This window comes from Maniola jurtina, chromosome 6 (genome assembly GCF_905333055.1).
Source record: "Maniola jurtina chromosome 6, ilManJurt1.1, whole genome shotgun sequence".
Classification (NCBI taxonomy): Eukaryota; Metazoa; Arthropoda; class Insecta; order Lepidoptera; family Nymphalidae; genus Maniola; species Maniola jurtina.
This window is the reverse complement of record NC_060034.1, coordinates 12,062,111-12,089,800: the sequence shown is the minus strand read 5'-3', so window position 1 is coordinate 12,089,800 and position 27,690 is coordinate 12,062,111. Positions and strand designations below refer to the sequence as shown.

General features: G+C 37.8%; 3 protein-coding genes across 12 annotated transcripts in view; 1 reads left to right on the top strand and 2 right to left on the bottom strand.

Moving 5' to 3' along the window:
* LOC123866422 (synaptotagmin-5-like) overlaps nt 1-15,827 on the top strand; it is a 58,361-nt gene extending 42,534 nt beyond the window's left edge. For all 4 annotated transcript variants that reach the window (XM_045907982.1, XM_045907983.1, XM_045907984.1 and 1 more), the window contains 7 exons: nt 656-799; nt 5,474-5,706; nt 10,255-10,484; nt 12,930-13,137; nt 13,553-13,779; nt 14,261-14,406; nt 14,872-15,827. In XM_045907982.1, the coding sequence (XP_045763938.1) occupies nt 656-799; nt 5,474-5,706; nt 10,255-10,484; nt 12,930-13,137; nt 13,553-13,779; nt 14,261-14,406; nt 14,872-15,018 (1,335 nt within the window). In that variant the 3' untranslated portion in view covers nt 15,019-15,827. The remainder of the gene's footprint in view (nt 1-655; nt 800-5,473; nt 5,707-10,254; nt 10,485-12,929; nt 13,138-13,552; nt 13,780-14,260; nt 14,407-14,871) is intronic.
* Nucleotides 15,828-17,895: 2,068 nt separating this feature from the next.
* Nucleotides 17,896-23,585, bottom strand: LOC123866414 (transcriptional regulator ATRX). 6 transcript variants are annotated; one of them, XR_006796189.1, is made up of 8 exons: nt 23,440-23,585; nt 23,169-23,368; nt 20,741-22,155; nt 20,465-20,673; nt 20,193-20,387; nt 19,672-20,115; nt 19,311-19,421; nt 17,896-18,124 (listed from the first exon to the last, which is right to left on the bottom strand). XR_006796189.1 is itself a non-coding variant. In XM_045907969.1 (7 exons), exons 2-7 carry the CDS (start codon nt 23,359-23,361, stop codon nt 19,134-19,136), a joined length of 2,562 nt encoding a protein of 853 aa, XP_045763925.1. In that variant the 5' UTR covers nt 23,362-23,368; nt 23,436-23,585; the 3' UTR covers nt 17,896-19,133. The 6 variants fall into 6 exon arrangements, 4 of the variants coding, with proteins under 4 accessions (XP_045763925.1, XP_045763927.1, XP_045763924.1 ...); XR_006796188.1 differs by lacking the exon at nt 19,311-19,421 and adding an exon at nt 18,993-19,239; XM_045907969.1 differs by lacking the exon at nt 19,311-19,421 and having other exon boundaries at nt 17,896-19,239; nt 23,436-23,585.
* Nucleotides 23,586-23,694: 109 nt separating this feature from the next.
* On the bottom strand, nt 23,695-26,469 carry LOC123866433 (protein ALP1-like). 2 transcript variants are annotated; one of them, XM_045908001.1, is made up of 3 exons: nt 26,059-26,469; nt 24,819-25,217; nt 23,695-24,647 (listed from the first exon to the last, which is right to left on the bottom strand). In XM_045908001.1, exons 1-3 carry the CDS (start codon nt 26,346-26,348, stop codon nt 24,335-24,337), a joined length of 1,002 nt encoding a protein of 333 aa, XP_045763957.1. In that variant the 5' UTR covers nt 26,349-26,469; the 3' UTR covers nt 23,695-24,334. The 2 variants fall into 2 exon arrangements, with proteins under 2 accessions (XP_045763957.1, XP_045763956.1); XM_045908000.1 differs by having other exon boundaries at nt 23,695-25,217.
* Nucleotides 26,470-27,690: the final 1,221 nt, after the last annotated feature.

The following is a 27,690-nucleotide window of genomic DNA, read 5'->3' as shown; positions in this document are numbered from 1 at the left end:
GTAGTTCATAATTAATTGTCCAAGACTAGTAGCTATGAGTCGCCTGGTTGCTTTTTTAACAAAGTAATAAATAATGCAAGGATATCATCGCCGTCGGCTGCTTGTCAGATCCCTCATGCTTCACGCCCGGCTGGCGAAGCTCATTATTCATTTAGCTTCGGTTCCCCACCCATTAGTGTGGTCTGGTGGTGTTGTTTACCCAATGCACTTATGACTTAATTGATATTTGCAATCAAATTAAGAAATGTAAACTTACCTAGTTAATGCCCACATTCATAGCTATTTTTTTTTTTATTTTTGCATTCATGTGCAGCTGCAATGCTGCGAGAGATGAAATTCGAGCTGCCATGGACAGTAGGTAATTAAATCCCCGCTTTCTTGTTCTTTTCGCTGGAACTTCACGAGCTGTCCGTCAGTATGTAACGATGCTATCCTAAAGCGATGTGAGCACAGCCGTAACAACCTATACTTATAATGAAAATCACTCACGATAGTTAAAACGTTAAAGATGCTGTCCTGGTTTACACTTTGCATACTTCTACTACTGAAATCCACGTCTACATTATAATCGATCGTAAAACCATGAAATAATCCTAAAGTCATTAGTCACAGTACTGTTTTATATGTTTACTTAGATACATTGTAATTGTTACAGGAAATGCTGATATCGAAAGAGCAATGCCGTGTACAACCGCTAAGCGAGACCCGTACGGCATCCTCTTTACCACACGCCAGGCTTGCGAGGACCCCTTCCATATCGTCCCAGAGCAGTCTAGATAGCGGTACCTCTAGAGCTACAGTAAGTGTACTGATTATTTATTATTTAGGTACTTATAGTTCGCAACAGGTCCAATGGCAATCAGGGTGGGGACGCCCCGCACAGCCGCCGATTGAACGAACTGTGAAGCGGGTGACTGCGGGTGTGCAGGATGTTCCCCCACCTCATACCTCGATTGCCATGTCGACCTGTCGCAAACTATACATAGAGTTGTAACTTTATGTACAGCCCATAGATAAGATACACCTGGACCCTTGACACTTGCACCACTGGTAGTGTAAAAGGCAGTTCAGCCGCTACGCGAGGCCTGTACGGCATCCTTTCTACAACACGCAAGGCTTGCAAGGACCTTCACCTTCAAAAAACAACGTCATCCATAGCTTCTAAGTGTTATTTTAAATAACTTTTAATAAATCCTTCTTTAAAGTAAGATAAGTAATTAAACTAAAATGTTTTAAAATGTAATACTTATAGTTGGTATAAGTAGGTACGCGCCGAATTGTGAAGTTAATACAACTCTTTGTTTTAAAGTCACGGGATTAAAATAACTCTTTCTTTCTGATGTAAGTAGGTCAGTATAAATTAATGAGTAAGTACCTATTTTACACAATACGTGTAAGTAGAACGACGTTAGTTGGTGAACTTGTTTATAAGTAGCGATAACTTATACAAGCACTAATGCAACAACATTCGATTTCTACGAAAAGCGTTCAAGTTCTCGGAACACGCTTTCCTTTAAATTGTATGTAGTTGTTATATTATGCATAGAAAGTTCGCTGTTTGATGTTACGTTGAATTTTGTTTGTTAAAGTTTGTCTTGAAATGAAATTGGATACAGTAGGTACAGAGTACAGACAGTACCTACATATGTTTTATGTTAGTTTATAATAAACTAGATAACGGCCTCGACTTCGTTCGTGTGTATTTAGGTTTTTAATAATCCCGTGGGAAGTCTTGATTTTCTGAGATATTCAGGAATAAAAAGTAGGTAGCCTATCTCTGACCCCGAGATGAGCTGACTCTGTATTAAATTTCATCAAAATCGGTTAAACTGTTGGGGTGTGAAAAGCAAGCAGACAGACAAACAGACACACTGTCGCATTTAAGTGCTATATGATACTCGCGACTTCGCCCACGCGGATTTAGGTTTTTCAAATTACCCGCGGGAACTCTGTGCTTTTCCTAGATCAAAAGTTGCCTATGTCGATTTCCGGGACGCAAGCTACCTCTGTACCATATTTCATATAAATCGGTTAAACGGATGGATCTTTTGCAGGTAGCTCTTGGTACTAACAATGTAATAGCACAAATAAAGGGAAAATTCCGAAAACCGCAAAGTGTTACATCACAAGATAAAATTAAAAAGTGTTGTTTCTTGTACGGAACCCTTCGTTTGGGAGTCCGACTCGTACTTGGCTGGCTATTTATAAACCTCCGGTTAGGGAAAGGAAGGCAATCGAGCTAAGCTGAGCTATTTCCTAAGAGAAAATTTTCAGCTCTTAGGTTTCGACTGCAACAAAACAAAAAAACGAAACCACTGCAATTTTAATTAAAATCTTTGTAAGAGCAGCGTCAGCCTTTTTCCAAATAAATCCTCTCTGGAAACTGGCCTAGACAAATTCTAGGAAACATGCTTTGAGAGGTCGAAAATGTTTTGTGCAAAAGGTCAAAGCGAAATGTAAACAACTGAATTATGCTCGTAGCAACTAACAATTCAAACTCCATGCACATAATATGAAAGGGAACATTTGAGCCCCTGTAAGCGCTATTTTCAACAAGATTTACACTAATATACTTACAGAATTAGGAGTTTCTCTCAGAAAATGTTCTTGTTACTAAATCCATACCAATATCATAAATACAAAAAATCCGCCTATCCGTTTAAACCGTATTTGATGAAATTTCATACAGAGACTACTTGCATCCCGGGGTAGAATATAGGATGAATATAAGCTACTTTTGCTCTTAGAAAAACAAAAAAATCCCTTGGAATGGTTAAAAACCGGTCAAGTGCAAGAAGGCTCATACAAGAAGGGTTCCGTACAAGAACTTACACTTTTTGTGATATGACCACAAATCCCGAATTTTCGGATTTTTCCACTTTTGTTATAGGATATTGCTACCTGCCTTTCCTGATCCAACGGGAAGTATTCTACAGGTTTTGATTCCCTTGATAGGTTTTGAAAGACATGACAGACAGGCAGAGAGCAAAGTGATCCTCTAAGGGTTCCATTTTTCCTTTTGACGTACGAAACCCTAAAAATGAGTAGAGGTTTTCAATACACACCTATATAATACCCTATAGCACAGTGCCTACACAAATGGTAACGTGTGCGAGTGATGCTGTCAAAAACTTCTGCGAAATTCAAACGTATGTTGAAACTGGGTCAGTATTTGCATGTGAGGTATAAAGCGTGGAACAAACTATGGGACGCGTCCTGCGTCCGTATACCACGGCTAACAGTTGCGAAGGATAGATCTGCAATTGTGCACAGTTATTTGGAACGTGACTTGCGAGATATGTCTCGGACGTCCAAGCACTGAAGGTTACGTCCGCGACCGACGTCCGACCGTTTGTACAGTTAGGTGTTCTAAGTATGTATTAACCAGTCGCGGCCGTCAGCTGCGTCCGTCAGCTGCGTCTTATAATTTGTTTCCGCTGCTATAAATTTACTGCCAAAATATTTGTCTAATTATTTAGCCTTTTCTGCAAAGTTGTATAAAATGTCGGCTTATTCCGTTTATTCACCCAAAAACAGCCACCCTATATTATCTAATCATCTAAATACTTATGTAAAAGAAAAGGCTGACTAACTGATCCAACAAAACACAGCTCAAATTAGACGTAGCTTATTATGACGTAGACATCCGCTAAGCAAGGATTTTTGAAAATTCATAGGGCTTAGAAATCTGTGTAGTCCATGCGAACGAAATCGCGGATATAAGCTTATTAACAGCAATGATGCTGATGATGATGAAGCGAGGTCACACACACACTTGCCTAGAAGATGCTTATTTACTGTTGCAGGTTGAAATGTTTGACTGCACTCGACTTTATAAGCCCTCTACCCCACTTTCCTAGGAAACCGTAGCTTAACAGCAACACAAAGTAACATAACATCACGCATAAATAATATAAATTGTATTTTACAACATGTTGCTCCAGGCTTCGCAGGAAAACCAGTACTTACTGTAAGGTTACTTTTAAAAATTGATTTGAATTGTCAACAATATATAAAATTATTAATTTATCTAATGCAGGTAGTTTGATAAAATCGATATTTGGCTCATTCGATGTCATACAATCTGTTGCTAGGAGGCCAACAAGATTGAACTTGCATAAATACGGGTGTTTCTAAGGTTTTAGTTTAGTCACCTTCTGAGATTCGGAGCGATATCGCATATTTTCGGTTTTTGTATTGTGAACTGGATAATTAGATGTTGTGATAGCAATCACGCTCTGATTAAATTATTTATTTTGGCATTAGTTTTTTTAGATTAAAACTCTCGGATAACCTGTACACATTGAACTTGTGTTTTTTGTGTTGGTTAATGGAGGACATTCCAATAATTCGATAACAATATTTAAATAATACCTGCTTTTCTGAATGACGCCAATATTACTAAGTTCACAATGATTTCCTTTGTTCAACCTTTGAGCAGAGGGTTTGTCTAGAAATACTTAGTAAGGGAGAGTAAGGCTTAGTTCGACGATTTAATATCAAGAAAAAGTGTTAAGTAGAATATATCTAGGCGATCGCGCCATTTCGTCCGCGTTGATTTATGTTTTTAAAAATCACGTCGAACTCTTTGATTTTCCATGATGGGATTAACCTCCCCTTAACCCCTTTGTGATAATTCAGAGTAGGTATACGCTACCTCCATTCCAAATTCCAGGTAAATCGGTTTAGTCATTGTGGCGTGTAGGAGTGACAATCATCGAAATCTCACATTTATTTCAAAAGTCCGTACCTAACTTTGTAATAAAGGCGAAGTTACAGCATAAAGTGTGTAAGAGTGTGAGAAAGGTACACCATAACAGACAGAAAAAGCTTTCGCCTGTCGTATTTTGTTTTAGTTACATCCTATAGGTATCAGCAAAAATTATTTCATTAAACCTACCACATTGAGATCTTGGTGAAGTCAAGTGTATAAAACAGTTGCTAAAAATAATGGGTATATAAGAATAGTTTGTGACTGAAATCAGAAGCAGACTGAACGAGTTAGAGCGAGTAATTTGCCGTAAACTGCATACTGTGTACTGGAAATTGTACTGTGAGATTGAAAATTACATATAGCACTGAGCGCTAACTCCGACTAACAGTCAGCTCCAAACTATATGTCTGAGAGTAACATTTTAGCTAGAAATCCGGAATTAATTAAATGAAAATGAAACTAGAACCAGTTGGCATTGATTAGAACCTTTCGCGTTTAAGTTAACGAATGATACTAGTTGTCACCATCGCATCACTTTAATTAACAATACTTACTATAATTTTTTTAATATTCAATCAACCAAACCATTCTATGGTAACTTATGATACCATATAACATATGGTGGTGTATGGTGTCGTATAGTATGGTATGGTATTGCAGCTGTCTTTTACCGTAATCGAGCAGCTGATTTGGAATGCCGTTCCTACCGTGAAGTCTCTAATAATAAAGACTCTACTAATGCAAGAAATCTCATTACAGAGTCACCGTGGTTCATCACCCGCAATCCGCACCTTCGCTCCGGATGGCAGAACGCTGGAAGCTGGCGTTACTGGCATACCACGTTCGCCTTCGCCACTTCGGGCAGCCTCGTTAGACGTGAGAGCAGCGCCCATGGCACACGGGTCCCTGGCGTCGCTGGCTGATTCCCCCGCACCTCCTAGTCCAAGGCACGCACCCCCACGATGTCTCTCCCCATTGTTGATGCCACCAAGGTAAACCCCATTATCTTTACTACTACCCCAAAACTTTAGTAGCTTAGGTAGCTTTCTCTACCCTAAGACTGTCTAGAAAGAACGCTGTTTTAGATATAAGGCTGCCTATCGTACAACTTATTACAGTCTCATATAATTTCTATGGTGTATATTATAATGAATACTTTGCTTTCCTTGACTATTTTCTTCTTCTTCGTTACCTAACCACTGCTGTACACAGATCTCTTATAATGACTTCCACAAGCTGCGATGGTGCCGCCTGGTCCAATGTCTCTCTGCGACTCATCTGATGTCGCAGGTATATCCACTTTGTGTTGAGTCTGTCAACACTGCGCTTTCCGATGTCTATCGGTTCTTTGAACTATGTGCCCCACCCATTGTCACTTCAGCTTTGCAATCCGTTGGCCTATTGAATGGAAACTTACTCGCAAGTTCCATAACCATTACCATAACATAAGCATACCAGCAGTATGTTAAAACCTTAATGCTCCTCCATCTTTAGTCATCATCACCATCATGATCAATCCATCGATGGCTCACTACTGAGCACAGATCTCCTCTCAGAATGAGATGGGTTAAGGTCATAGTCCACCAAGCTGGCCAAGTACGGATTGGCAGACTTCACACAACTTTGAGAATATTACGGAGAACTCTTCGACATGCAGGTTTCCTCAAGATATTTTCTTCACACTTAAATCAAGTTATATTTAATTTTTTAAACGCACTCAACCCTGAAAAGTTAAAGTGCGTGTCCGGATGTTAACTTCCGACCTCCCAAATAGGAGGCGGACGTTTTAACCACACGGCTATTACGGCTCTAGTATCATGAAGATCCCCATTATTATCAAGAATAAGTAGAAGTAGGTATTACTCGGTAAGTAGAAATATTTCAAAGCAAACTAAAATTGTTATAGATAGTACCTATGTATTTTATACGAGGTATTTAACTTCAATATATGGTAGTATTTTGCGCCCACACAAAACAGAATTCAGTCTTCACTTATTAGATTTTTAGCTCACCGCTGATTCAATTTTAGATAGGTACCATTGAGAAAGCGAAGTCTTTACTCAGATATAAGAAGGTACCTGCCTGAGATCACTCACATCTTTCCCCTTTTCTAAAACGACATCAACAAAGGCGGTCTCATAGTCTCATTATGCGCAGATATAGCTTCAAATATCGACAGCGAATATCGGATACGCAAAATTTTCCGCCTCTCAGGGCTACCTCAAACCAGCAAGCATTAAATAGTTATTTTTTAAAGCAATGGTGCACAGTTGTTATTTGGCACTAATTATCGAATTCTGAGCAAATGAAAGATTCTAAGGTTAATTAATATTGCTAATTATTTGTTTGCACTGTACTAATTAGTACTTAATTAAGTATGCATAAAACATATTTAAAACTACCTGCTAAGCTTGACTTCGTCCGTGTGTATTTATGTTTTTTAATCCCTTGAGAACTTTTATTTTCCGGGATGAAATATATACATGCCACATTTTGTCAAGATTGGTTGAGCCATGAAAAATGACAGACAGATTTTCAGAAACAAACTTTTTAATATTTAGGTACATTTAAAATGTCACAATATTTTGATAACCCTAGAGCTTTGGGAGAATCAATCTGTGACAGGCAGGCTCTTTACACATTGATTTAAACACAGTTTGGGCACCCAAGCTTTCCGACAACCCAATCAAGACCTATTATGTACCTACCTACGTATAATTAATTGTACCTAGATAGTTACTTTTCAAAGTAGGTAATAATAAGTCATAATAATGACTGACGTTTGACCACGGCCGGCGGTTAGCCTCCACAGATAGGTAGCCATAATTCACGAGAGATATTACATAGTGCACCAGTTTATGCGCAAACACAGGTGCACTCTCTATTCCCTCACTCTCATAACCTGAGGGACTGAAATCCGAGAGATTAGGCGCAAAACTGGTGACTTTACGTGCTCTTCGAGGAAAGGGCCAAAGGACCGACAACTTACTCCGAGCTAATATTGAAAATTGCGTTCAGGAAAACCCAATATCTACCTATTTTTGGCCCGACCTGGCAATCGAACTCAGGACCTCGTTATCCGCAATCGAACATACTAACCACTAGACTAACGAGACAGATTCAAAGTAGGTTTTGTGTGTCTGTCTGTCTGTCAGATTTTCACAGCCCATTGATTTTGACGCAACTTGGTATTTATAATATTTAAAAGTTTGCATCCCGGGGACGAACAAAGGTCTTTTTGTCCTGGAAAATAAAAGAGTTCTCACGGGATTTACGAAAATCTAAATCCACGCGAAGTCATCTAGTAGTTTATGCCTAGTATATGTCTAGTATAATAATAATTAATTATAGGTTAAACATCCCGCCTTTGTGACACTATGAATTAGACATGTTAGCTGATGCATTATTTATTATGCAAAAGGTCGTTATGAAGAGATACGCTACCCAGCCTCGCGAGAATCACTGAGTCGGGTAGATAGGTCCCCCTCCAAATTGATATACCTAAACTCAATTTGAGTGCTTGGGCGTTCCTTCTACATCCAAACTCATTAGGTACTTTGTAGTCTTTGTACCACTAGCGCTTCTCTATAGAACTATAAATAATTAACCACATTGACGACCTTTTGGCGCAGCGGTAAGCGGTGTAGTTTTATTAGAGGGAGGTCCCAGGTTTGATTCCCGGCAGGGGATTATAATTTCTAAATTTCTGGTCTGTTCTGGGAGGAGGCTATGGCCGTGGCTAATTACCACCCTACCGGCAAAGCCGTGCCGCCAAGCGATATAGTGTTCCTGTACGATGCCGCGTAGAAACCAAAAAGTTTAATAAAAAAACTGCCATATCCCTTCCAGGGCCCGCTTCCATCTTAGACTGCATCATCGCTTTAAACCACGAGGTGAGACTGCAGTCAAAGGCTAACTTTTACTAGACAAAAAATTGTCATCATGTCTAGTGTCATCATCCTTATTAAAATGTACATTATTTAAGTTACTACCCGCAACACGCTACATAAAGCCGTAGATTACTAACTTACGATTACTAATCAATGGATAAAAACCAGGCCATTCTATAATAATATCTCTATGATATCATCCAATCAATTTTAGTAAGCACGTCGTCAAATCGAGATGTCAACACGAGGTCACCATTTCACGTGCCACTGAAATATTAAAGGCTAGTACGCACGCCGTGCCTACATTATATTGAGGCCGTGAATTGTGTATTTCCGTCACATAAACCGCTCAAATATTAATGGCCGCATTACGGCTTGATGACTTGCAGCGTGATACAAACGTTTAATATTCCATATAATATTATCTAATTGATTATTACTAGCTAATGCCAACGACTTCGTCCACGTGGACTTAGATTTTTAAAATCCCGTGGGAATTCTTGAGATTTTTCGGGATAAAAAGTAACCTACGTCACTCTCCAGGTCCTTATCCATGCAAAAAATCACGCCGATCCGTTGCGACGTGATTGAATGACAAACCAACGAACAAACACATTGTGACATTTATAATATTAAGTATGATTACTTAAAGTAGGTATCTACCGAAAGCTCCTGCCTAAATTAACTACTATTTTGAGGATTGGTATCACTTCAGCTTCGCAACCCGTTTAGCTATGTCAGATTCTAGTGCACTTCAGCTGTCGGTTACAGTAGGTACGTCTTTTGCTGAAGTCGAACTCGCAATGGGCAGGGCACGTATAGTTTGTAAAACTGATAGTTGTTGGGGTCCCAAAGTGCTAGAAGGGTGACCTCGTACTGGAAAGCGCAACGTTGAAGACCGCCTAGGCAAACAGGCGACATCAAACGACTCGCAGGAAGCCGCTGAGTTCTGGCGGCGCAAGACTGTGGCGTGCGAAAGTCCATACAAAACCTAGGTCCAGCAGTATGACGTAGTTGATAATAATAATGATGATGACGATGATATTGTTATCGCAATTACGATTGTCACAACTAGGCTACACATTCTTTGTTTTTAAGGTTCCGTATCTCAAAAGGAAAACAAGGAATCCTTATAGGATCACTTTGTTGACTGTCTGTCGTGTCCGTCAAGAAACCTTTAGGGCCGGCGCACATATGTCGGAGCGCAGCGCAGAGCATGCCCGCGAAGTTTTCTAATCGCGTGACACATTATGCTTTCTACCAGAGAATGCGCTAGCACGCGCGACATTGCGGATGCACAATATTGATTTTAGATATTATTTCAATAAGGACAATGTCCATAATATTTTGACTGTGTAAAATGCTCTGCGCTGCGCTCCGCCATAATATGTGCGCCGGCCCTTGGAGTAGGTACTTCCCGTTGACCTAGAATCATGCAATTTGCCAGATAGGTAGGTCTTATGGTAGCTCTCATACAAGAGAAGGGAAAAATCCGAAAACCGTGAATTTGTGCTTAAAACACAAAAAAATATTAAAAATTGTTATTTTGTGTACGATGGTACGGAACCCTTCGTGTGCGAGTCCGACTCGCACTTGGCTGGTGTTTAATTTATAATTTCAGATTAATTACAACATTTTGTTGTTTTACAGAAGAATAGACAGAAGCAATTCCTTAGTAGAAAACAGTAGCGGAGTCCCACTAAGTCCGGGAGCTGGCGCCGCTATCAGCGCTCTCGGAGCCCTACAGCCAGACCTTTACACTAAGAGAGAAGCACCTCTGGTCATCGAGCTAGAGGGCGCCGGGCCCTCGCTTGGCAGGATCCATCTGCGCCTCAAATACGACTTCGATAGATCCGATCTGGAAGTGCATTTAATTGAAGGTTCGTTTCAATGTTTTTATTTATAATTTTTATGATAGTTATTTACCTATAATTAAGGAAATTTTTCAATTATTTTCAAATACGTATCAAAAATGTTTTTATTTGCTCTCTCTAAATTCTACCTATATACATATCTCACCATAGAAATATTATTAGATAGGTAATACCGATCTATATACCTAATTACTTAAATATCTACCAAATATGCTAAAAAGCTGAGTACATGTTAGGAAAGTTGAAAAAAACGCGTAATGAATATTATCAAAAATCACATCACATCACACTAATATTATAAAGGCGAAAGTTTGTATGTGTGTGTGTGTGTGTGTGTGTGTGTGTGTGTGTGTGTATGTTTGTTACTCCTTCACGCAAAAACTACTGGACGGATTTGGCTGAAATTCGGAATGGAGATAGATAATACCCTGGATTAGCACATAGGCTACTTTTTATCCCGGAAAACCAAAGAGTTCCCACGGGATTTCAAAAAGCCTTAATCCACGCGAACGAAGTCGCGGGCATCAGCTAGTCATTTATAAATACTTAAACTTATATTTTAAAAAAAGCCCGTTTTAGTTCCAAACCCGCCCAAGTTCCTTCTAGTCGGGCATACGCCGACAGTTAATAACGTGCGTTGAGCCGTTTTTAAATAGATAATATATTATTATACCTACTCTTTTGTATAAAAACATACATCCCACATATTCAAACTTGAAAAACAAAATGTTATTATATAATGAAGTACCTAATGTCTTATACATAATTAAATTCACATGTTAGTGTTATTAGGTAGACACACTATAGTAGGTAGGTACCTAAATAGGTACCCGAATTTATATTTCAGACGTAAATATAATTCCCTCGCTAATCCATTTAAGCCTGAAAGTTTGTACAGGCATTGTTTATTCAGAGACTTAACACGAGCATTATCAGCCATGTGCGGTCAGCAGATTTTTATTTTCTTTTTTCACGTTGTGCAAATATTTTTACAAGTTCGCTATGACTAGATTTGTCGGCTGTTGGTTTTGAGCTGTATTCATATTTAAAAGCTGGAAGTTGGTCTAGTAGCTCTTCTGCGTTGCCTAAGTCGGGAAAACTAGATCTGTTATGTGCCAGCTATTTTATGCCATTCTACCTAAATACAAAGACTGCTAAAATCATAACCCTTCCTTTCGGCTTTGCCGTAGTCGGGTAAAAAGAGCAGTAAGTTCATTATTTTTTGTTTGGAGGGCGCCTTGCTGGCAAATCAAATTCAAATTCAAATTCAAATTCAATGATTTATTCAATAAAATGTAGGTACAATATGTTGGAATAATGTCTGATGAGCCTTATACATTTTACCACTATAACTGGTGTTTGAATTTTACCTTAAATTCAATTAAATTAAAGACAAATAAAGTCAAGACGAAAATATTAAGTAAAGAAAGACATACATAGACTTTACACAAGCAAAGTATAAAATAATAGTTAAATAAAGATCAAAAATGTCAACATTATAAAAACCATATAAAAACATATCAATCCTTGTCTGTTAGGTAGTGCTTAATGTCATAATATATTTTGTTTTTTACACATATTTTAAAAATAATAAGACAAACAAAATAAAAATAAAAACTAGAGATATCGAAAAATCATAGGTGCTATTATTTATAAGGATTCAGGTATTCCTTAATCGAATAGAAGCATTTCTCTAATAGCCACGAGATTTCTAGGTCGCTAAAATCGCAAGTGATATTAGCAAGTATACTTTTCGGAGTTATGTGTGATAACTTGCTTAAATAACGGCAAAGGAAAACATCGTGAGGAAACCTGCACGCCTAAGAGTTCTTTATATGTTCACAAAATTGTGTGAAATCTACCGATCCGCACTTGGCGTGGTGCACTATGACCAAAACCCTTCTCATTTTGAGAGGAGAGACGTGCTCTGTAATGGGCCAGCGATGGGTTCATCATACAGATGATCATGATGAAATAGTGAGCAAACGAACAGACGGGTCAACCAATGCATCCCACCCAAACCGCCAATGCGTTGCCGGCTTTTCAGAAATTGTATATAGGTAGGTACTGTTCACTATATAATATATGCATGTATTATACACATCTCATATTACAATAAATACATATATTGCATGAAACAGGCGAGCTATTTTTAGATTTACTCATATAGGCCAAGGGGCGGGGCTACACAAATTAAAGACGTTAAGGAATGAGGCATTATTTTCATAAGTCGCCCAACACTATATGATGAGCTTTACGTGAAAGTATTCTAAGCCTAAGTATTCTAAGTATTTGAAGCCTCGATAGCTCAACGATTGAGGAGCGGACTGAATTCCGAAAGGTCGGCGGTTCAAACCCCACCCGTTGCACTATTGTCGTACCCACTCTTGGCACGAAATACAGTCATGATTAGCATGGCTGATATTCTTTTTAAAAAAATGTCTTTTTCAGCCCACGACCTGGCCGGCTACGAAGCGGGGGGTTTCAACGACCCCTATGTGCGAGTGAGTCTGTTGCCCGAAGTGGACACCCGCGTGAGGCAGACGCCGGTGCACAGAAACGAGGCGAACCCCTTCTTCGACCAGCACTTCAAGTTCCCCGTATCGCACGATGAGCTTACTGACAAGACGCTATTGCTTCAAGTGTTCGATTATGACAGGTAAGTGGACTTGATATCTATGGGGTTAATCAAGAGCGGCGAGTTAAGTGTTTATTAGTCCATCAGTGTTTGTCGGCTCATCATTTCCATCGTAATTGTAAAACTATTACGATACCTTATTTATACACATCAAATTCTCGCAATCAATCTTTTCTTTCACATTTGATATCCTTCAAGTCAAGATTGCATACTCGTAGGCATCTTCTAGACAAGCGCGTTCGGCCTTAGGTGGGATCATCACTTGCTAGCAAGTCTGATTGCAGCCAAGCCCTAGTATTTAAATTAAAAACTGGAACCTCCCGTTTACAAGATCAGAGCAGAAACTGTTGCTCTAGAAAGAACGTCAAATAGAGTGTTACAGTGTCCCTAGGAATCATTAGTATTCTCGGTAACCAACCTATATTCTGGTTTTCAGATTCTCTCGCAACGAAGTAATGGGTTCTGCCAAGGTACCTCTGTCTCGCGTTGAAGTGGCCGGTGGTGCAGAGGTCTGGGCAGAGCTATCCCGGGAACGACGACCGCCAGAGGAGTTGCAAGAATTGTTACTCTCTCTCTCCTACTTGCCTTCAGCGGAACGGCTGACTGTCGTGGTCTTGAAGGCGAGGAATTTGTTGCCGCCACAAGAAGGAAAGGATGCTTTGGGTAGTTATGTCTACACTAGTAATGGATAATATATCTGATAACTCAATGCTAGTCAAATTGGAGAAGTCTGGAGAAACGCAGCGCTATCCCGGTACAGTCGACTACTAGCGGGAAATACAGAAATTATTGCTCTCTTTTCCCTTCTCTTCAGTAGGACGGCTAACTGTCGTAGTTTTGGAGACTAGGAACTTAGTAGATACTATTACTACTATATGAAAGAAAACCCTTTGGTAGTGGGGGTCTACGTTGTTTTGCGAAGAATTTTCAATAAATCAATCTGCCAGTTTACGTCCATGCTGTACCTAGACGGCCTAGACCTTCTTAAAAGCGCGCCACCACATAGGTCCTCCGCCTTCCTCATCCACCCATTTTCCCCTTTTAACCAAAAATAAATACCTACCTATAGGTATTTATTTTTGATTTGGTACCTATCGTGTTTTTGCCATGTACTTATTTGAATAGTATTTTTCTCCACTTCCAGATGTGTATGTGAAAGTGTACTTGCTAGTGAACGGGAAACGCGTCAAGAAGAAGAAGACCAACAGGAAAGAGATCAACAACCCGGTGTGGAACGAGGCGCTCTCTTTCAGTCTACCCTCGTCTAATTTACATGAGGCTTCCATTGAGGTGAGACAATTTCGAGGTTTTTAGTAGCAAGTAGTTATAGATTAAAAGCTTTAAAATCTTATACCGACTTATTTTCGAAAATGGAATACCGCACGCTTTTAGTTTTGAACTATCCATGCATACCTATTGCACGTACATTTTTAGGTTTCAGCGATTTTTTACGCGTAGCTAGGTAAGTAGTTAGTAACCCCGGACTGACAACAATTCCGCGCGCGGCGGCGCAACTACCGCCCGCAGTGCGGAGTACAAACGGATGTACAATAAGCCCACTAGGGCCATAAGCCAAGATGACGGGCCCTAGCTGGTGAAATCCCGATTAAAAGATCTCCACCAGGGTACAAAGGTGCTCTGCGCCTCACGCGGGTAAGGAGGCCATGCCTCGAGACCCCTACCCCCGCATGGCCATCGGCCAACCGGGAAAGACCCTGTCGTCGTTACAGTAGCTTATATCGATTTGTTGTGCAGGTGTGCGTGGTGACGGGCGGCAGCAGCGCGCTGGTGGTGGGCTGGTGCTGCGTGGGCGCGGCCGAGCCGGCGGCGGAGGGCCGTCACTGGGCACAGATGGCGCAGGAGACGCGCAAGGCCGTCGCCATGTGGCACACGCTCAGATAGATCCCGCCGATAGCGCACACGGGACTGACCGCTTCAACTGCATAGCAAACTATAGTATTATGTTCTAAGATCCCGCATTACAACAACCTTCACGTCGCAATGTGGCCCAAGCTCAGATAGATCCCGCCGATAATATTTACCAACTGCGCGAGCAAACTAGGAATGATCTAAGATCCCGTATTACAACAAATTACAACAACCTTCACGTCGCCATGTGGCACACGCTCAGAAAGATCCCGCCGATAATATTAGCGCACACGGGACCGAGCGCTTCAACTGAGCAGAGCAAACTAGGTATACTGTCTAAAATCCCGTATTATATCCCGTATCCCGTACAATACCTTCACATCGCCATGTGGCACACGCTCTAATATTTTAGAACCCACGTATCATCATGGCATTACGCTGCGACTACATAGCAAACTATGTAACATACTTACATAGTTTTATGGCCTAGATCCCGTATTACAACCTTAACCCATCTGTTAACCAAATAAAAGGTCGTCGTCATCATCGCCATCAATCGATAGTCATCCACTGCTGGACATACGCAAGGCTATTGTAGGGAATCCCACACGCTGCGGTCTTGCACCGCCTGGGCGACTCTCTGCCACTCGTTTGACGTCGTCTATCCAATTACTTAGGTTTACTGAAAACATCTCCAATTTAACACCCACCCCTTAGAGCTCGCACAAAATTATAACGGCTCCACCGCAACACATTTTTTTTTCTCTCTCCTCTGGCTTTGCAAAGATTAGCCAATGTCAAGTTTGTAGTTATTTGTAACACAAGTTTGTTAAACTATACAAGTATGGACCCTGTCTGTGCCGGCGCTCGCCGACACACGCATGGCACCCCTTAGAGCGCTTTCCAGTCAGTTTTAACAAAAAAAACACTCCAAAAAGGCAGAGCACGCCCGCCAGCTAACACCAACACAGACGAAGTCCCACCGCAACACATTGCGTAGATTCAAAATTTGAAATAGTTATAAGTACCGTTAACGGACAACTTTTTTGTGGGAAGTGTAAGTTTTTTATAGCAGAAGCCAGTTCCGGTTTTGCTAAACCGGGTGAGACTCCAATAATAGGTATAATGTAAACATATTAATACTTATTGTGATTCCATATATAGTACCTACTTATCTATATCGTTATTATAAATAGATAGATTATTTCCTGTAACGTGTTAATAAGATCATATTTACGGTGTTGTATTTCTATTACTCGTCTTTGAGGCAACATTATTATTGCCTTTGGATAAGAACTGCTCGAGAGTCTGTCAGGTTACAATAGGTAGTTCTACACCTTCCCTTTTATATTAAAGTCTGTAATGTCCTTAACTGTGGGCTCTTTTGTACGTTTTTCAAAGTTTTGTATGTCTTCTATAATTGTAAGTATATATATTATCCTTTTGAAATGATTTTGTTAGGCCGCGTCCGCACTAAAATACATTAGATTAACGTTGCACGCCTTTAGCGAGTTGTCTTTTAAGAAAATCATTGAAGTATTTTAGAAAAATAATAAAAAGAAAGTAAGTATATTGAAGAGGTCATGAGAGATAGTGATGAGCCTGTCAAGTAGTCTGGACGCGGCCTTACAGTCAATCGACTCAGATCGTTTCGGATTTAGGTACCTATATACCTGGTTGAGCTTTGGAAACACCAAACAATCTTATGAATTTTTAAGATATTTTTATAAGAGAGAGTATAAATATTATACCTAGTATAATTTTAATGACCCATAAGTACAATAATATATAATTATAATCTAATAAACATATTATATTATTGAAATTATACATACTTACCTACTCTAATAATATTAGTTAGTTCATTTTCTTCTACGCCCACAGTTATTCTATGGTGTGTACTAAAAACCTGTTTGTATCTATCTAGTCATTTCATTGTGATTCTTATTTACTTAAGCATAAGATTTATAATTATATCGAATTTGATTCCAGAATATACGTATTTTTGTCTATATAAATGTATCATTGTGATGGAAGAAGTATTTAAACTGGTATTTTATTTTACAAATGTCCGAAATAAAATGTCTCTTTGTACTCTAGTTATTTTATTTTATTCCTATCAACTCTACAATATTAGACTCCATCATTAAGTTCTCTAGCGTAGATGAGTTTTTAGGTGGCTAGGCATAGTCCGTACAAAATGACTTCTCACGCGCCATTGTTACTCTATGGGTCATATTCCAAATATTCTCTATGGGTCAACTGTCATGTCAAAACCACGGTTCACCTTTAAAATAAGGAATAAAATCATACTTTTGACATCATATTTAACACATAAAGTGAAGTCATTTTTTACGCATTATAGCTTGATTTATTATCTATACTTACCTATAGTAAGACAGATTATAATTGATTAGTAGGCGGCAAACGCGTGGACGCCTGGATCTCAGCCTTTACCCTCAGCCAACATGTCTTGATCCAGTTTCTTATTACATTTTTTTATAGATTTTGTTAAATACATATGATCCGATTCGAAGGACCATAAAGACAAATCTTTTTATCCTTTGAGCCAGATCCTACCTACTTGTTGATTACGGCCGAAATTATATCAATGTTGTAGGTACCTAACTGTCGTTAAGTCGCTTAGCAACGTTCTTTGTCGAAAAGTATTAAAAAAATTGACAAAATATTATTGTAGGTAACTACGTTGCTTAGAAACTTATCGACAGATTACGGATAGATTGATTATTTAATTTCGGCCATAGATCAATAAAGTAAAGAATTAAGTAATATAATCAGGATATTTTGTGGAGTAGGAAATGATATATGAAAGACGATTTTACAATATTTTAAAAATCTTTATTAATAAATCTTTTATTTTACACCATGTACAATATTTTTATAAGTACTTACTTAAACGAATTATAATAAATAACGTTAAATCGATATGAATAGTCCACAAACACAGTTTACCCTTAAAGCTGGACACGACCCGGGGTCCGGCGACACTGGACCAAAACGTCAAGTTTTTTTTTTAATTTATAGACGCGCGCTTGTCTATAAAATCACTACTTTAGATCACTAGAAAGTTTCGTCACTTACCACTCCTGAAGCAACGCTGTTCGACTGTTGACAGCAACTAGAATGGCATAGATTAATGTAAATAAAAAAATTAGAATACACAATGGATAAAATAAAAATTATTATAATTCAGATGGCAAACTCTATTGTTAGTGTAAATAAAGGCTATTACGGCAAGCCGATGAAAAAACGCGATGAGTCTTTTTTTACATGTTGCAAAGTAAACTGAACCTTTTCTCCACTAGGTACGTTATTTATTTATTTATTACTAGAAGATGATGCTCGTGACTTCGTCCCTATGGATTATAGTTTTTCAAAACCCATGGGAACTCTTTGATTTTCCGGGACCAAAAGTAGCCTATGTCCTTCCCTGGGATGCAAGCTATCCCTGTAGTAAATTTCGTCGAAGTCGGTTAAACGGATGGGCCGTGAAAAGCTAGCAGGCAGACAGACAAACAGACACACTTTCGCATTTAAAACATTAAGTATGGATTTGGATTTATCTAAACTGCCCATTACGTAAGGGAGATAAGATTCAGTTTACTCTGAAACATTTAAGAAAAGACATGTCGCTTATCTTCGACTCTGCCATGATATGCCTTGAGCCTCGATTCAACTTATGCATCGGCAGATATCTTTATCTATTCATATTATTATAAAGTAATGAATTATTATTTGTTGATAGTAATATGATGATCATTACTACCTATGCAAATGGGTTAGTACAGTAATATAGGATAAAGTGAGCAATTTATAACCAATATCTTTACCAAACTTATTTCATTAAAATATCATGAATGAAATCATGGGAATCAGGTACTTTAGTGTAAAATTCATAAAATAAAAAGAAAATGGCGGACTACTGGACATGCATTAAGAAAAATAAATTATGTAGGTATAAAGGAAAAAATACATAAATACTTTACACGTAATGGTGTCCATAGGCGATTGAAGACATAAGGGATAGTATGTAGAAAGAGGAAGACAAACACGGGTAATAAGTAACGAGTGTGAGTATTTGTGAATGTGTGGCAGTGTCTGCATACGTGTGTGTGTTTTGTGTGGCGTCATTCGATTTTATGGGATTTGGGATGGAGGTATTTGCAATCGGGGTCCCTGCAACTGCCGCCGACCTCGAAAGGGCACAGGACGCCGTTCGGGTCCTCCTGCCAGCTGAAAAGCATTCAGTTTAGAACAGTTACGAAGAGTTGACAACACCTGTGGACAGTTTAATGCATACTTACATCGCAGCGCAGGCCGCTGATGTTCGTACGCATGTGGCCATCCACATATTATTCATTCAGTCGCGGTTACGATAGTTCGAATGTATATAGATTCTCGTTTTTTTAGCATACCTAATGAAATGAAGAACATTCGGAAATAAACACTGATGTGTCAAATCGAAATTGTTAATATTTTATATTTAACAAAAAAACGATCCTGACTGGAATTGAGAACCTCCTCCTTTTTTGAAAGTCGGTTAAAAATAAATTTTGTCTTCAATAATAAACAAAAAAAATTTATTTATAATGATATTAATATTATTATGATAGCATTTGTTCAGTTATGTTTTTAAAAAAATATGATTAGAAATTGTTTACTCACTTTTTGCACTGCAAAGAATCTAATGGCGATTTATAATCATTTGCATCCGTCGAAACCACATATGTTTCAGTCTCCTCTTTACTTCTTGCTGTTTCTTTTTTTGCTATTGACATATTAACTAATTCCTCATTTTTTAAATCATTATTAGTTTTTTCAGGACTTATCCTTTTAATATCGACTACTCTGTCTTTTAGTGGACTCTTTGGCATCTTGACAACTTTCTTGTTGTTACTAATATCTAGTTGAACTGACAGTCTTGGGTGAACTACGTTATTGTTGCTAAGATTATTAACGACACTAACTTTAACTGATTTTAAAATGGTGGAGTTTTTGTGTTCTTCTTTTGATGGATCATTTTCTTTTTGCAATTTAGCTGTAGTTATAATTTTGTCAGGTGGTCGACCTATTCGCATGTTTTGGCTGCTGGAATGTTTCATAGGTGAGCTGAAAATCATATTTTAATTCAACAATTAATATCTTATAGGGAGCACAATTGTTTGATACTTAATACTAAAATATACCTTTTGATCAGCATTTGATGCTGATGTCTTATTTTAGATAAAGCGTTCTGTACCACTCTTTGCTGTTTTTTATTTATAGTTATAGCTGTAGCGATATTACGAAGTTCGGTAGCAACAATTTTATATCGCTGAGATAATTTTGTAGCTTCTTCCTTTAACTTGAGCATTTTTTCTGATTCCTCTGCAATCTTCTTCCTGTGGAATAGAAATTTTTATGTTTTAATATCGGGAGTGTGTACAGTATTTGAAATATCAGGAAGAAAGTATTTTACCTCGACTGGGCGACTCTATCTTCAATTTTTTTAGCATAAGCTATTTTATAAGCTTCCAGTGACATATTTCTAGGCTTAAGAGTTTCTTTAACAATTGGAATTTTAGCAATTGTGTTCTGCCTAGCTTGTTTCAATTTTTCTAATTCAGCCATTCTCTTGACTAGGTTTCTGTACTCAATCTGCTCGGATTTCGGCAAATGATTCATAGCCTAAAAAGATTTTAAATTTATAATTTGTACTTATATTGTTGAAATATTCATTGCATTTAGTTCTGACCTTGGCAACAAACTTTTCTGGTGGTTTTTGTACAGGCTCTTGAACAACATCTGGCAATTTGTTTTTTTCTACTTCCATTCGTGTCGACTTTAAGAAGAGATCTAATTTGTTCTGGAACTCCTGTTGTTCTGATAATTTCATATGCATTTTTGTCAAATTTTTTGTTGCTTCATTTTCACCTTCAGAATCAGATTCTCCTAGTTCAATGATAAACTTTTTTTCTTCTTGTTTTGGTTGTTCCTTTGCAGTGTTTTCAGACTTAGTGTCTGGTTTACCCACAACAGTATCTACATTTAGCTCCACAAGATTAGGGAGATTTTTACTAAGAGAAGTTAGTAACTTTGCTCTCAGTAAATCTTCATCATCATCTAATTCATCTTTTGATATATCACGTTCTCCAGAAATTGCTTTATCGCCTTCTGCGCTGTTTGATTTGATTTCATTTTTATTAAGGCAATCATTAATAATCTTTCCTTTGTCTTCAGCATCAGATCCGATATCCATATCAACAGATTCAATGTCCGTATTATTATCCACGTTTATATCATTCTCAGCTTTTTGTATATCAAAATCATCTGGCACAATAGAAGACTGTGAAAGTCTCTTTTGTAGCTTCTGCTTTTGCTTTATTTCAATAGCTTTTTTCAAAAAAGCAGATTTCAAGCAAATCATTCTCAATTCTGCAGTATCACTATCTTCGTCTTCTGATAATATGGCTGGTCTGATTTCAGTGGATATTTTCTCATTTGATATTAATTTTACAGTCTTTGTTTTTAGTGCCAGCTGCCGTAGTAGTTCTAGGTCTTCATCGCTTTGTGAATCTTCTTTTCTTTCGATAACTCCAGGATCGACTACATCTTGTGGACTTTTATTTTGCTTATCTTTTAAATCTTTTTCTGTACTAACATGTAAAGGTTCAACTAGGTCTGATTTTTCCTGTAACTTGTTCTCAGGAACTATATTAGTGTGTTCATTATTATTTTCTGTTTCAAATACTTTAGGTATTTCTGGACTCTCAGATATTTTAGCAAGGACCTCAATATGAGGGCTTTCAGCTTTGGATCCACATAGCATTTTAGTAATACGGTCTCTTAAAGTTGTTGTGTCCTGTTTTATCTTGCTTAAAGATACAGCATCTTCTAACCTACGTCTTTTATTTCTGTATTCATCTTCGGAAACATCACTTGTTTCACTATCACTAATGATGGTAATTTTCTTTTTAATGCGGTGATTTTTTCTCCTGTGCTCCTTAATCTTTGAGCTTTCTTTAACATTTTGTTTTGATCTCTTTTGTTTTTGTTGAGGTTTAGAGGGTTTTTGTTCTCTTGTAATCCTTAAAGTCAATTTTGAAATGCCATTATCTGCATCTGCACCAGAAACATCAGATTGATAATATAAAACTCTTTGTTGTGTACCTAAAATCAATTTTTTGCCATAGCTGTCTCGATTAAGACAGTGTATTTTTAGATATTCAGTGAAAATAAATAGGCATGAAACAGAAAAACATCCTGTATAATTATAAAAGTTCTTGAAATATTTGCACTTAAAATATTTGGACAAAATTACAATAAGCTACAATTTAAAGGGTGGATAAAGGAATCCCTCAATAGACTGCAACACATTGGTGGTTGGTACTGTAGAGGATCATGGGAGGTGGTGATCACTTCTGTCTTACTATTAGGTGACCCACTTGCTCATTTGCATGCTAGTAATATAAATATTATTCTATAAAAAACTTCATGTGAATTAAAAATGTGCAAATAATTTTCATAATAATTTTGTTGGAAGTCTATAACTATGTGTAAATGATTACTATTTACTAAGCACATTACAGTCAGACTGTCCAAGGGCAGTGAAATGAAAAATATAATAAAGGGATGATGATGGAAATTATTCTTCCATCATCATTTAACTCTATTCTGGCAGTAATCTTAAGAATTTAAAATCTTTATGCAAGATGGATCTTGAGTAAAGATCTTAAATTACCTCAAAATATTTTAATTAAGACTAACAAAGCAACAAGACAGTATTTTTCTATAAATACAGGATGGTAAGAAAAGTTTTTACTTAGCTGCTCAAAGTCATAAAATACTTTAAATACTGTAACATTTTAAGCATATAATCAATATCTAGGCGTGTAGCTTCTAACTTGGAAGGCATGATGTTTGAAAATTACTACTTAAATTATTTCTCATGGCATGTTTTTGATCAACTGACTTTTGGAGATTTCAAATTGATCTTCACAAAAAAAAAAAACAATTGGCAGACTAATCAAAAATTTCACTCTTACTTACGCTTAAATAATAATTACTGCTAAGCATCGATGCTGCTAAGCTACACTGTTATGGCACTGTGTAAACTAGTAAAGCAAATAAGTACCTATGTATGTATCATTGGTTTAATTGCAAGTATACCCCTACACAAATACCTGACCCAAATGACGTCCGCTTAGCCTCCTTGCGTTCTAAAACATTGTTATAATTTTCCAACACTTGTAGCCTCTGCCGTAGCAAGAACTCTTCTTCCGAAGATATATCCGAGAGGTCATCGACTTCGTCCACTATTTCACCCTCTTCCATTTCCGAATCAGCATTTACCGATGGTGCTTCAACGCAAGCCATCACGAATCTTGCAATAGAAAAAAATGGATGTTTAGCCAAACTTTAAGTTGAGATAGTAATCATTCACACTCTACTTACTTATATAGTACCAATTTGATTCACTAAAAATCAGAAAATGATCACGATTATCGACAGGTAGTTAAAAATTATCAAATAATATTGAGAAATCCATGAAATAAAAACCTGCTTTCTTGCAAATTGAATCATTGACAAGAGTCAAGAACCCAAAAGAGTCACCGAGTAGGATGCACGATGCATGCATATTTGGTATTTCCACTTTTAGGGATTTTGCCTTATTTTGGGGCGAAATGACTAATATTAGATACGACTTAGAGCTAGTTCAGACATGGCGGATTCCGCGCGGATGCAAATCGCGCGGTTGAACCGCGCGGATCCTAATTACATTAGCGCCTTACAAATCGTTCATACCTGTCCGCACGGATTGACAATCCGCGCGGCTCAACCGAGAAAATGAATTCGCGCGGTCGCCGCTCGGTTTTATTTACTTGACGTACCTAGAGGGCGTTCAGTTGCTCCGCGGAAGCCGCGCGTATCGGACGGTGACAATGGATCGCTTCGACACCGAGCTATTCATCGATGAGGTGGAAAAAAGACCTGCTTTGTGGAACATCCAATGTGCAGAATATTCTAACAAAACGATTAAAAACGGAGCTTGGCAGGAGCTGGTGGAGATTTTTGGAGAAAATGAGGATTCTTTGGAAAAGAAGGTTCTTTTTGGTCAGTAGACATTTAATTATACATTTTACCAGGGTAGTTTACATGTTTTGTAATAGACAGTCCACCCCAAATAACTGAAATGTGTATAACGTTGTTTGGCGGTACGTAACGAGCGCGGGAAAACTATCACGTTACCACAGTAACGTATAGCTATTAACTGTAATATGTACAACCCACCAACGCGACGCGCCATCTTGAGTTTAGTTATTTGGCGCGAACTGTAACAATTTTAATTTCATATTTTCGTGTCTTGCCATTCTACACGACCCTCATTCACAAAGTAATTAGCATATTTGTCTCTAATGTTTAATGATGATGGTGTACCCCTTCCTGCATGTAATGTAATAAGATTACTCATTGGCGCAGTATGTAAAGTATCTTCATACTGTATACCATCTCTAGTTCTAACAAAATTGTGTAGCACGCAACAGGCCTTTATTATGTCTTCGGCAAAGTCTATATTCACGTTTATAGGCCTATGAAAAATGCGCCACTTGTTTGCCAGAATTCCGAAAGTGCATTCAATAAAACGTCGAGCTCTTGATAACCTGTAATTAAATATTTTTTTTTCATATGATAGCCCTTTACCTGCATAGGGTCGCATTACATTTTCGGATAAACCAAACGCTTCATCGCCAACTATGACGTATGGCAATGGTTTAGGATCTGTTTCAGATATTGGTTTAGGTTTTGGTATGTGTAATGACTTTTCTATTAACCTTTTATAAAATGCTGAATTTTTAAAAATTGCAGAATCACTACTTTTTCCGTAAGATCCGATATCTATGAAAGTAAAACAATAGTTACTATCACAAAGTGCCAACAGTACTATGGAAAAAAAAGTTTTGTAATTATAATACAAAGAACCCGAATCTTTGGGTTTTGTAATCCTTATATGCTTGCCATCTATGGCGCCTATGCAATTGGGAAAATTTGCATATTTTTCAAAATCTTTAGCTATTTTCTTCCATATATCTTCGCTGGGTTCAGGCATGACGTTTTTTGTGACTTTTTCCCACAGAGTTTCACATACTTCACGGACAATTCCTGTGATTGTAGATTTGCCAAGACGAAAGTTGTAATGTAGTTCTCCAAAGGAACAACCAGTACCCAGATATCTGAAAAATAAAATATTAATCTGTATCGTTTTGAAAGTCTGCCGGGTCCGCTAGTTAAAGCATAATGAGTGTCTTGAATTACCTAACCGCTACTGTATTTATATTTGTTAAAGATAGTGATTTCTGTTCCAGGTGTATCATTACAAAAAAAATGGAAGAACATCCGTGATGCTTATAATAAGGAATTCAAGAAAGGCAAATCAATTCCTTCTGGTTCTGGTGCATGTAAAGGTTCAAAATACATGTATTTCGACCGGCTTTCTTTTCTTCAGAAGACGATAGAAAACAAAGAAACTATCACAAACATAGATGAAGCCAAAAATGAAGAAATTCGGAACATTGACCAAAAGCTAGATAATTTTGTAAATGCACGTGAAATACAACCGGTACCCAATAAAAGGAAGAAAACTAAAATTACTTCAGAAGAGCGATTGGCTAACTTATTAGAAAATAGTATTGAATCAAGAGATAAAATACAAAGACAAATACAAGAAAGTATGTCAAAGCAAGATGATGATGATAAACTTTTTTGCATGTCATTGTATAAAGAGTTAAAGAAAGTTCCAGAAAATAAACGATTGGCTACTAAAATTGAATTGCTCCAGGTAATACAGAAAGGGCAGAAATTACCATCGCCTATTCATATCACGAGCCAGCAAAACACGCCTAATGCAGTATTTTGGCAAAACCAACAATATTCAAACCCACAAGGATATTTCACTGGATATTCTACAATAGTACCAGGAGAGTCTCCATCGCCTTTATCATGCAATAGCACTGACGATTCACAGTCTTCTATAGTACAAAATATATATTCTGACGTATAAAATAAATATCTTACCTTAATGTGATCACGAGTTTTTCTTCTGGGGACACGCTTGACCTCATATGGGTATCATTAGATTCAATTTGTTTACTCATCATTTCTAATAATTCATCAAATGAATTTATCGACATTCTCAAATAATTGAAGAATTTTGGTTCAAAACTTCTTAATTTTGGATATAAAGTCTGAAACTGACCATGAGTAAACCGATCGCGTAATATTGGATGCACCCAATACTGCCGTTTCTTCTTTCTTTCTTTTTTACGGAGCAACAAGTACACACATATTGCTTCTTCGACTTCCATGATTGGACTGTCACCCTATGCGAATAACGGCACTCCGCATGTACATCCGCGCCTGTCTGAACACTTGCGTTTAGAACCGCGCGATTTGCATCCGCGCGGAATCCGCCATGTCTGAACTAGCTCTTAAAGCTTTGTTTCTACATTGATAATAACGAGTGGGCAGGTAATTTGGGATAAAATAGTGGTAGCCCAGCTTTTGTTTGGACCTCGCACACTTCCGATTCGTACTATTCGACGCGGGGAAGTGTGCGAGCTTTCATGATATCTCATAATAGACAGAATTCTAAAATTCGTGTTGTTCGACTCGTTCGACGCGTTTGGCTCGGATAAGTTCACCTTTAATAATTTATGGCGAATTCTTACAAAATTAGGGTAAACCCTAAGTCGTAAGTATAAACACTGACTCACTTTGTACATAGTACAAACTGTACTATACTTTGTATTTGTAAAAAAGTTACCTACCTATATAGTACCTAGTCATAAATACAAAGTTGTACAAAGCATTTTTGCAATAAGAATACAGTCCGACAAGGATCTTTTGGCATTTGGATGACATTGACAGGGAAGCGTAGTTATCTAGCACAAAAGCTGCCAGCAAATAAAATCTTCTCAAGTTTCGGAAATATCTTGAAAATGTCAATGTTGAAAATCGAGAAAGTTTTATCTAATTTTAACTGAAAGAGAAATTAGGAAAGCCATTCCTGTTTGTACATAGAAAAAAAATCATAAAAACATTGATAGGCCAGGGAGTTGTAACCTAACATATTGTTTACCTGCTCAAATACTATATTTACCTATTGCTAAATATAGCCATAAGATGCAGACATATTTATGCTGTATCTATTATCTATACTCTATACTAATAAATAAAATTGGAGTGTCTGTCTGTAATTTCGAAATAACTACCGCATATTAAGGTCATATGGTTATTTGAACGATACTATAACTGAGTCACACGTTTTTAAAATTTTTGTCTGTCTGTCTGTCTGTCTGTCTGTCTGTCTGTTTGAAAAGGCTAATCTTGGGAACGGCTGAACCGATTTTGACGGGATTTTCACAGACAAGTAGAAAATTGACCAGGGAGTAACATAGGCTACTTTTTTTAACCGACTTTCAAAAAGGGAGTTGTGTTTTTCTACCTATGTACACCGAAATCTCCGAGATTTCTGGACCGATTTGCGTCATTTCTTTTTTAATCGATAGAAGAACTTTGCGACATTGTTTCATAAAAAATTTGGAGTCCAACTCCTCAATCCTGATGCTGCAGGGGATCTGACCAATCAACGCGGGCGAAGCTGCGGGCATCAGCTAGTTATCAATTTATATCGTGATGTTATGATTT

Bases quoted from the DNA above. Each gene is read 5' to 3' on its own strand.
- LOC123866433 (XM_045908000.1), bottom strand. From the start codon at position 26,348: ATGGAAGTCGAAGAAGCAATATGTGTGTACTTGTTGCTCCGTAAAAAA. The intron at 25,218-26,058 runs GTAAGATATTTA...TTTATTTTTCAG, and splicing joins AAACTCGTGATCACATTAAG to ATATCTGGGTACTGGTTGTT.
- LOC123866414 (XM_045907969.1), bottom strand. From the start codon at position 23,361: ATGGCTTGCGTTGAAGCACCATCGGTAAATGCTGATTCGGAAATGGAA. The intron at 20,674-20,740 runs GTCAGAACTAAA...AAATCTTTTTAG, and splicing joins CAGAAAAGTTTGTTGCCAAG to GCTATGAATCATTTGCCGAA. The intron at 19,240-19,671 runs GTGAGTAAACAA...AATGCTTTTCAG, and splicing joins GATTCTTTGCAGTGCAAAAA to CTGGCAGGAGGACCCGAACG.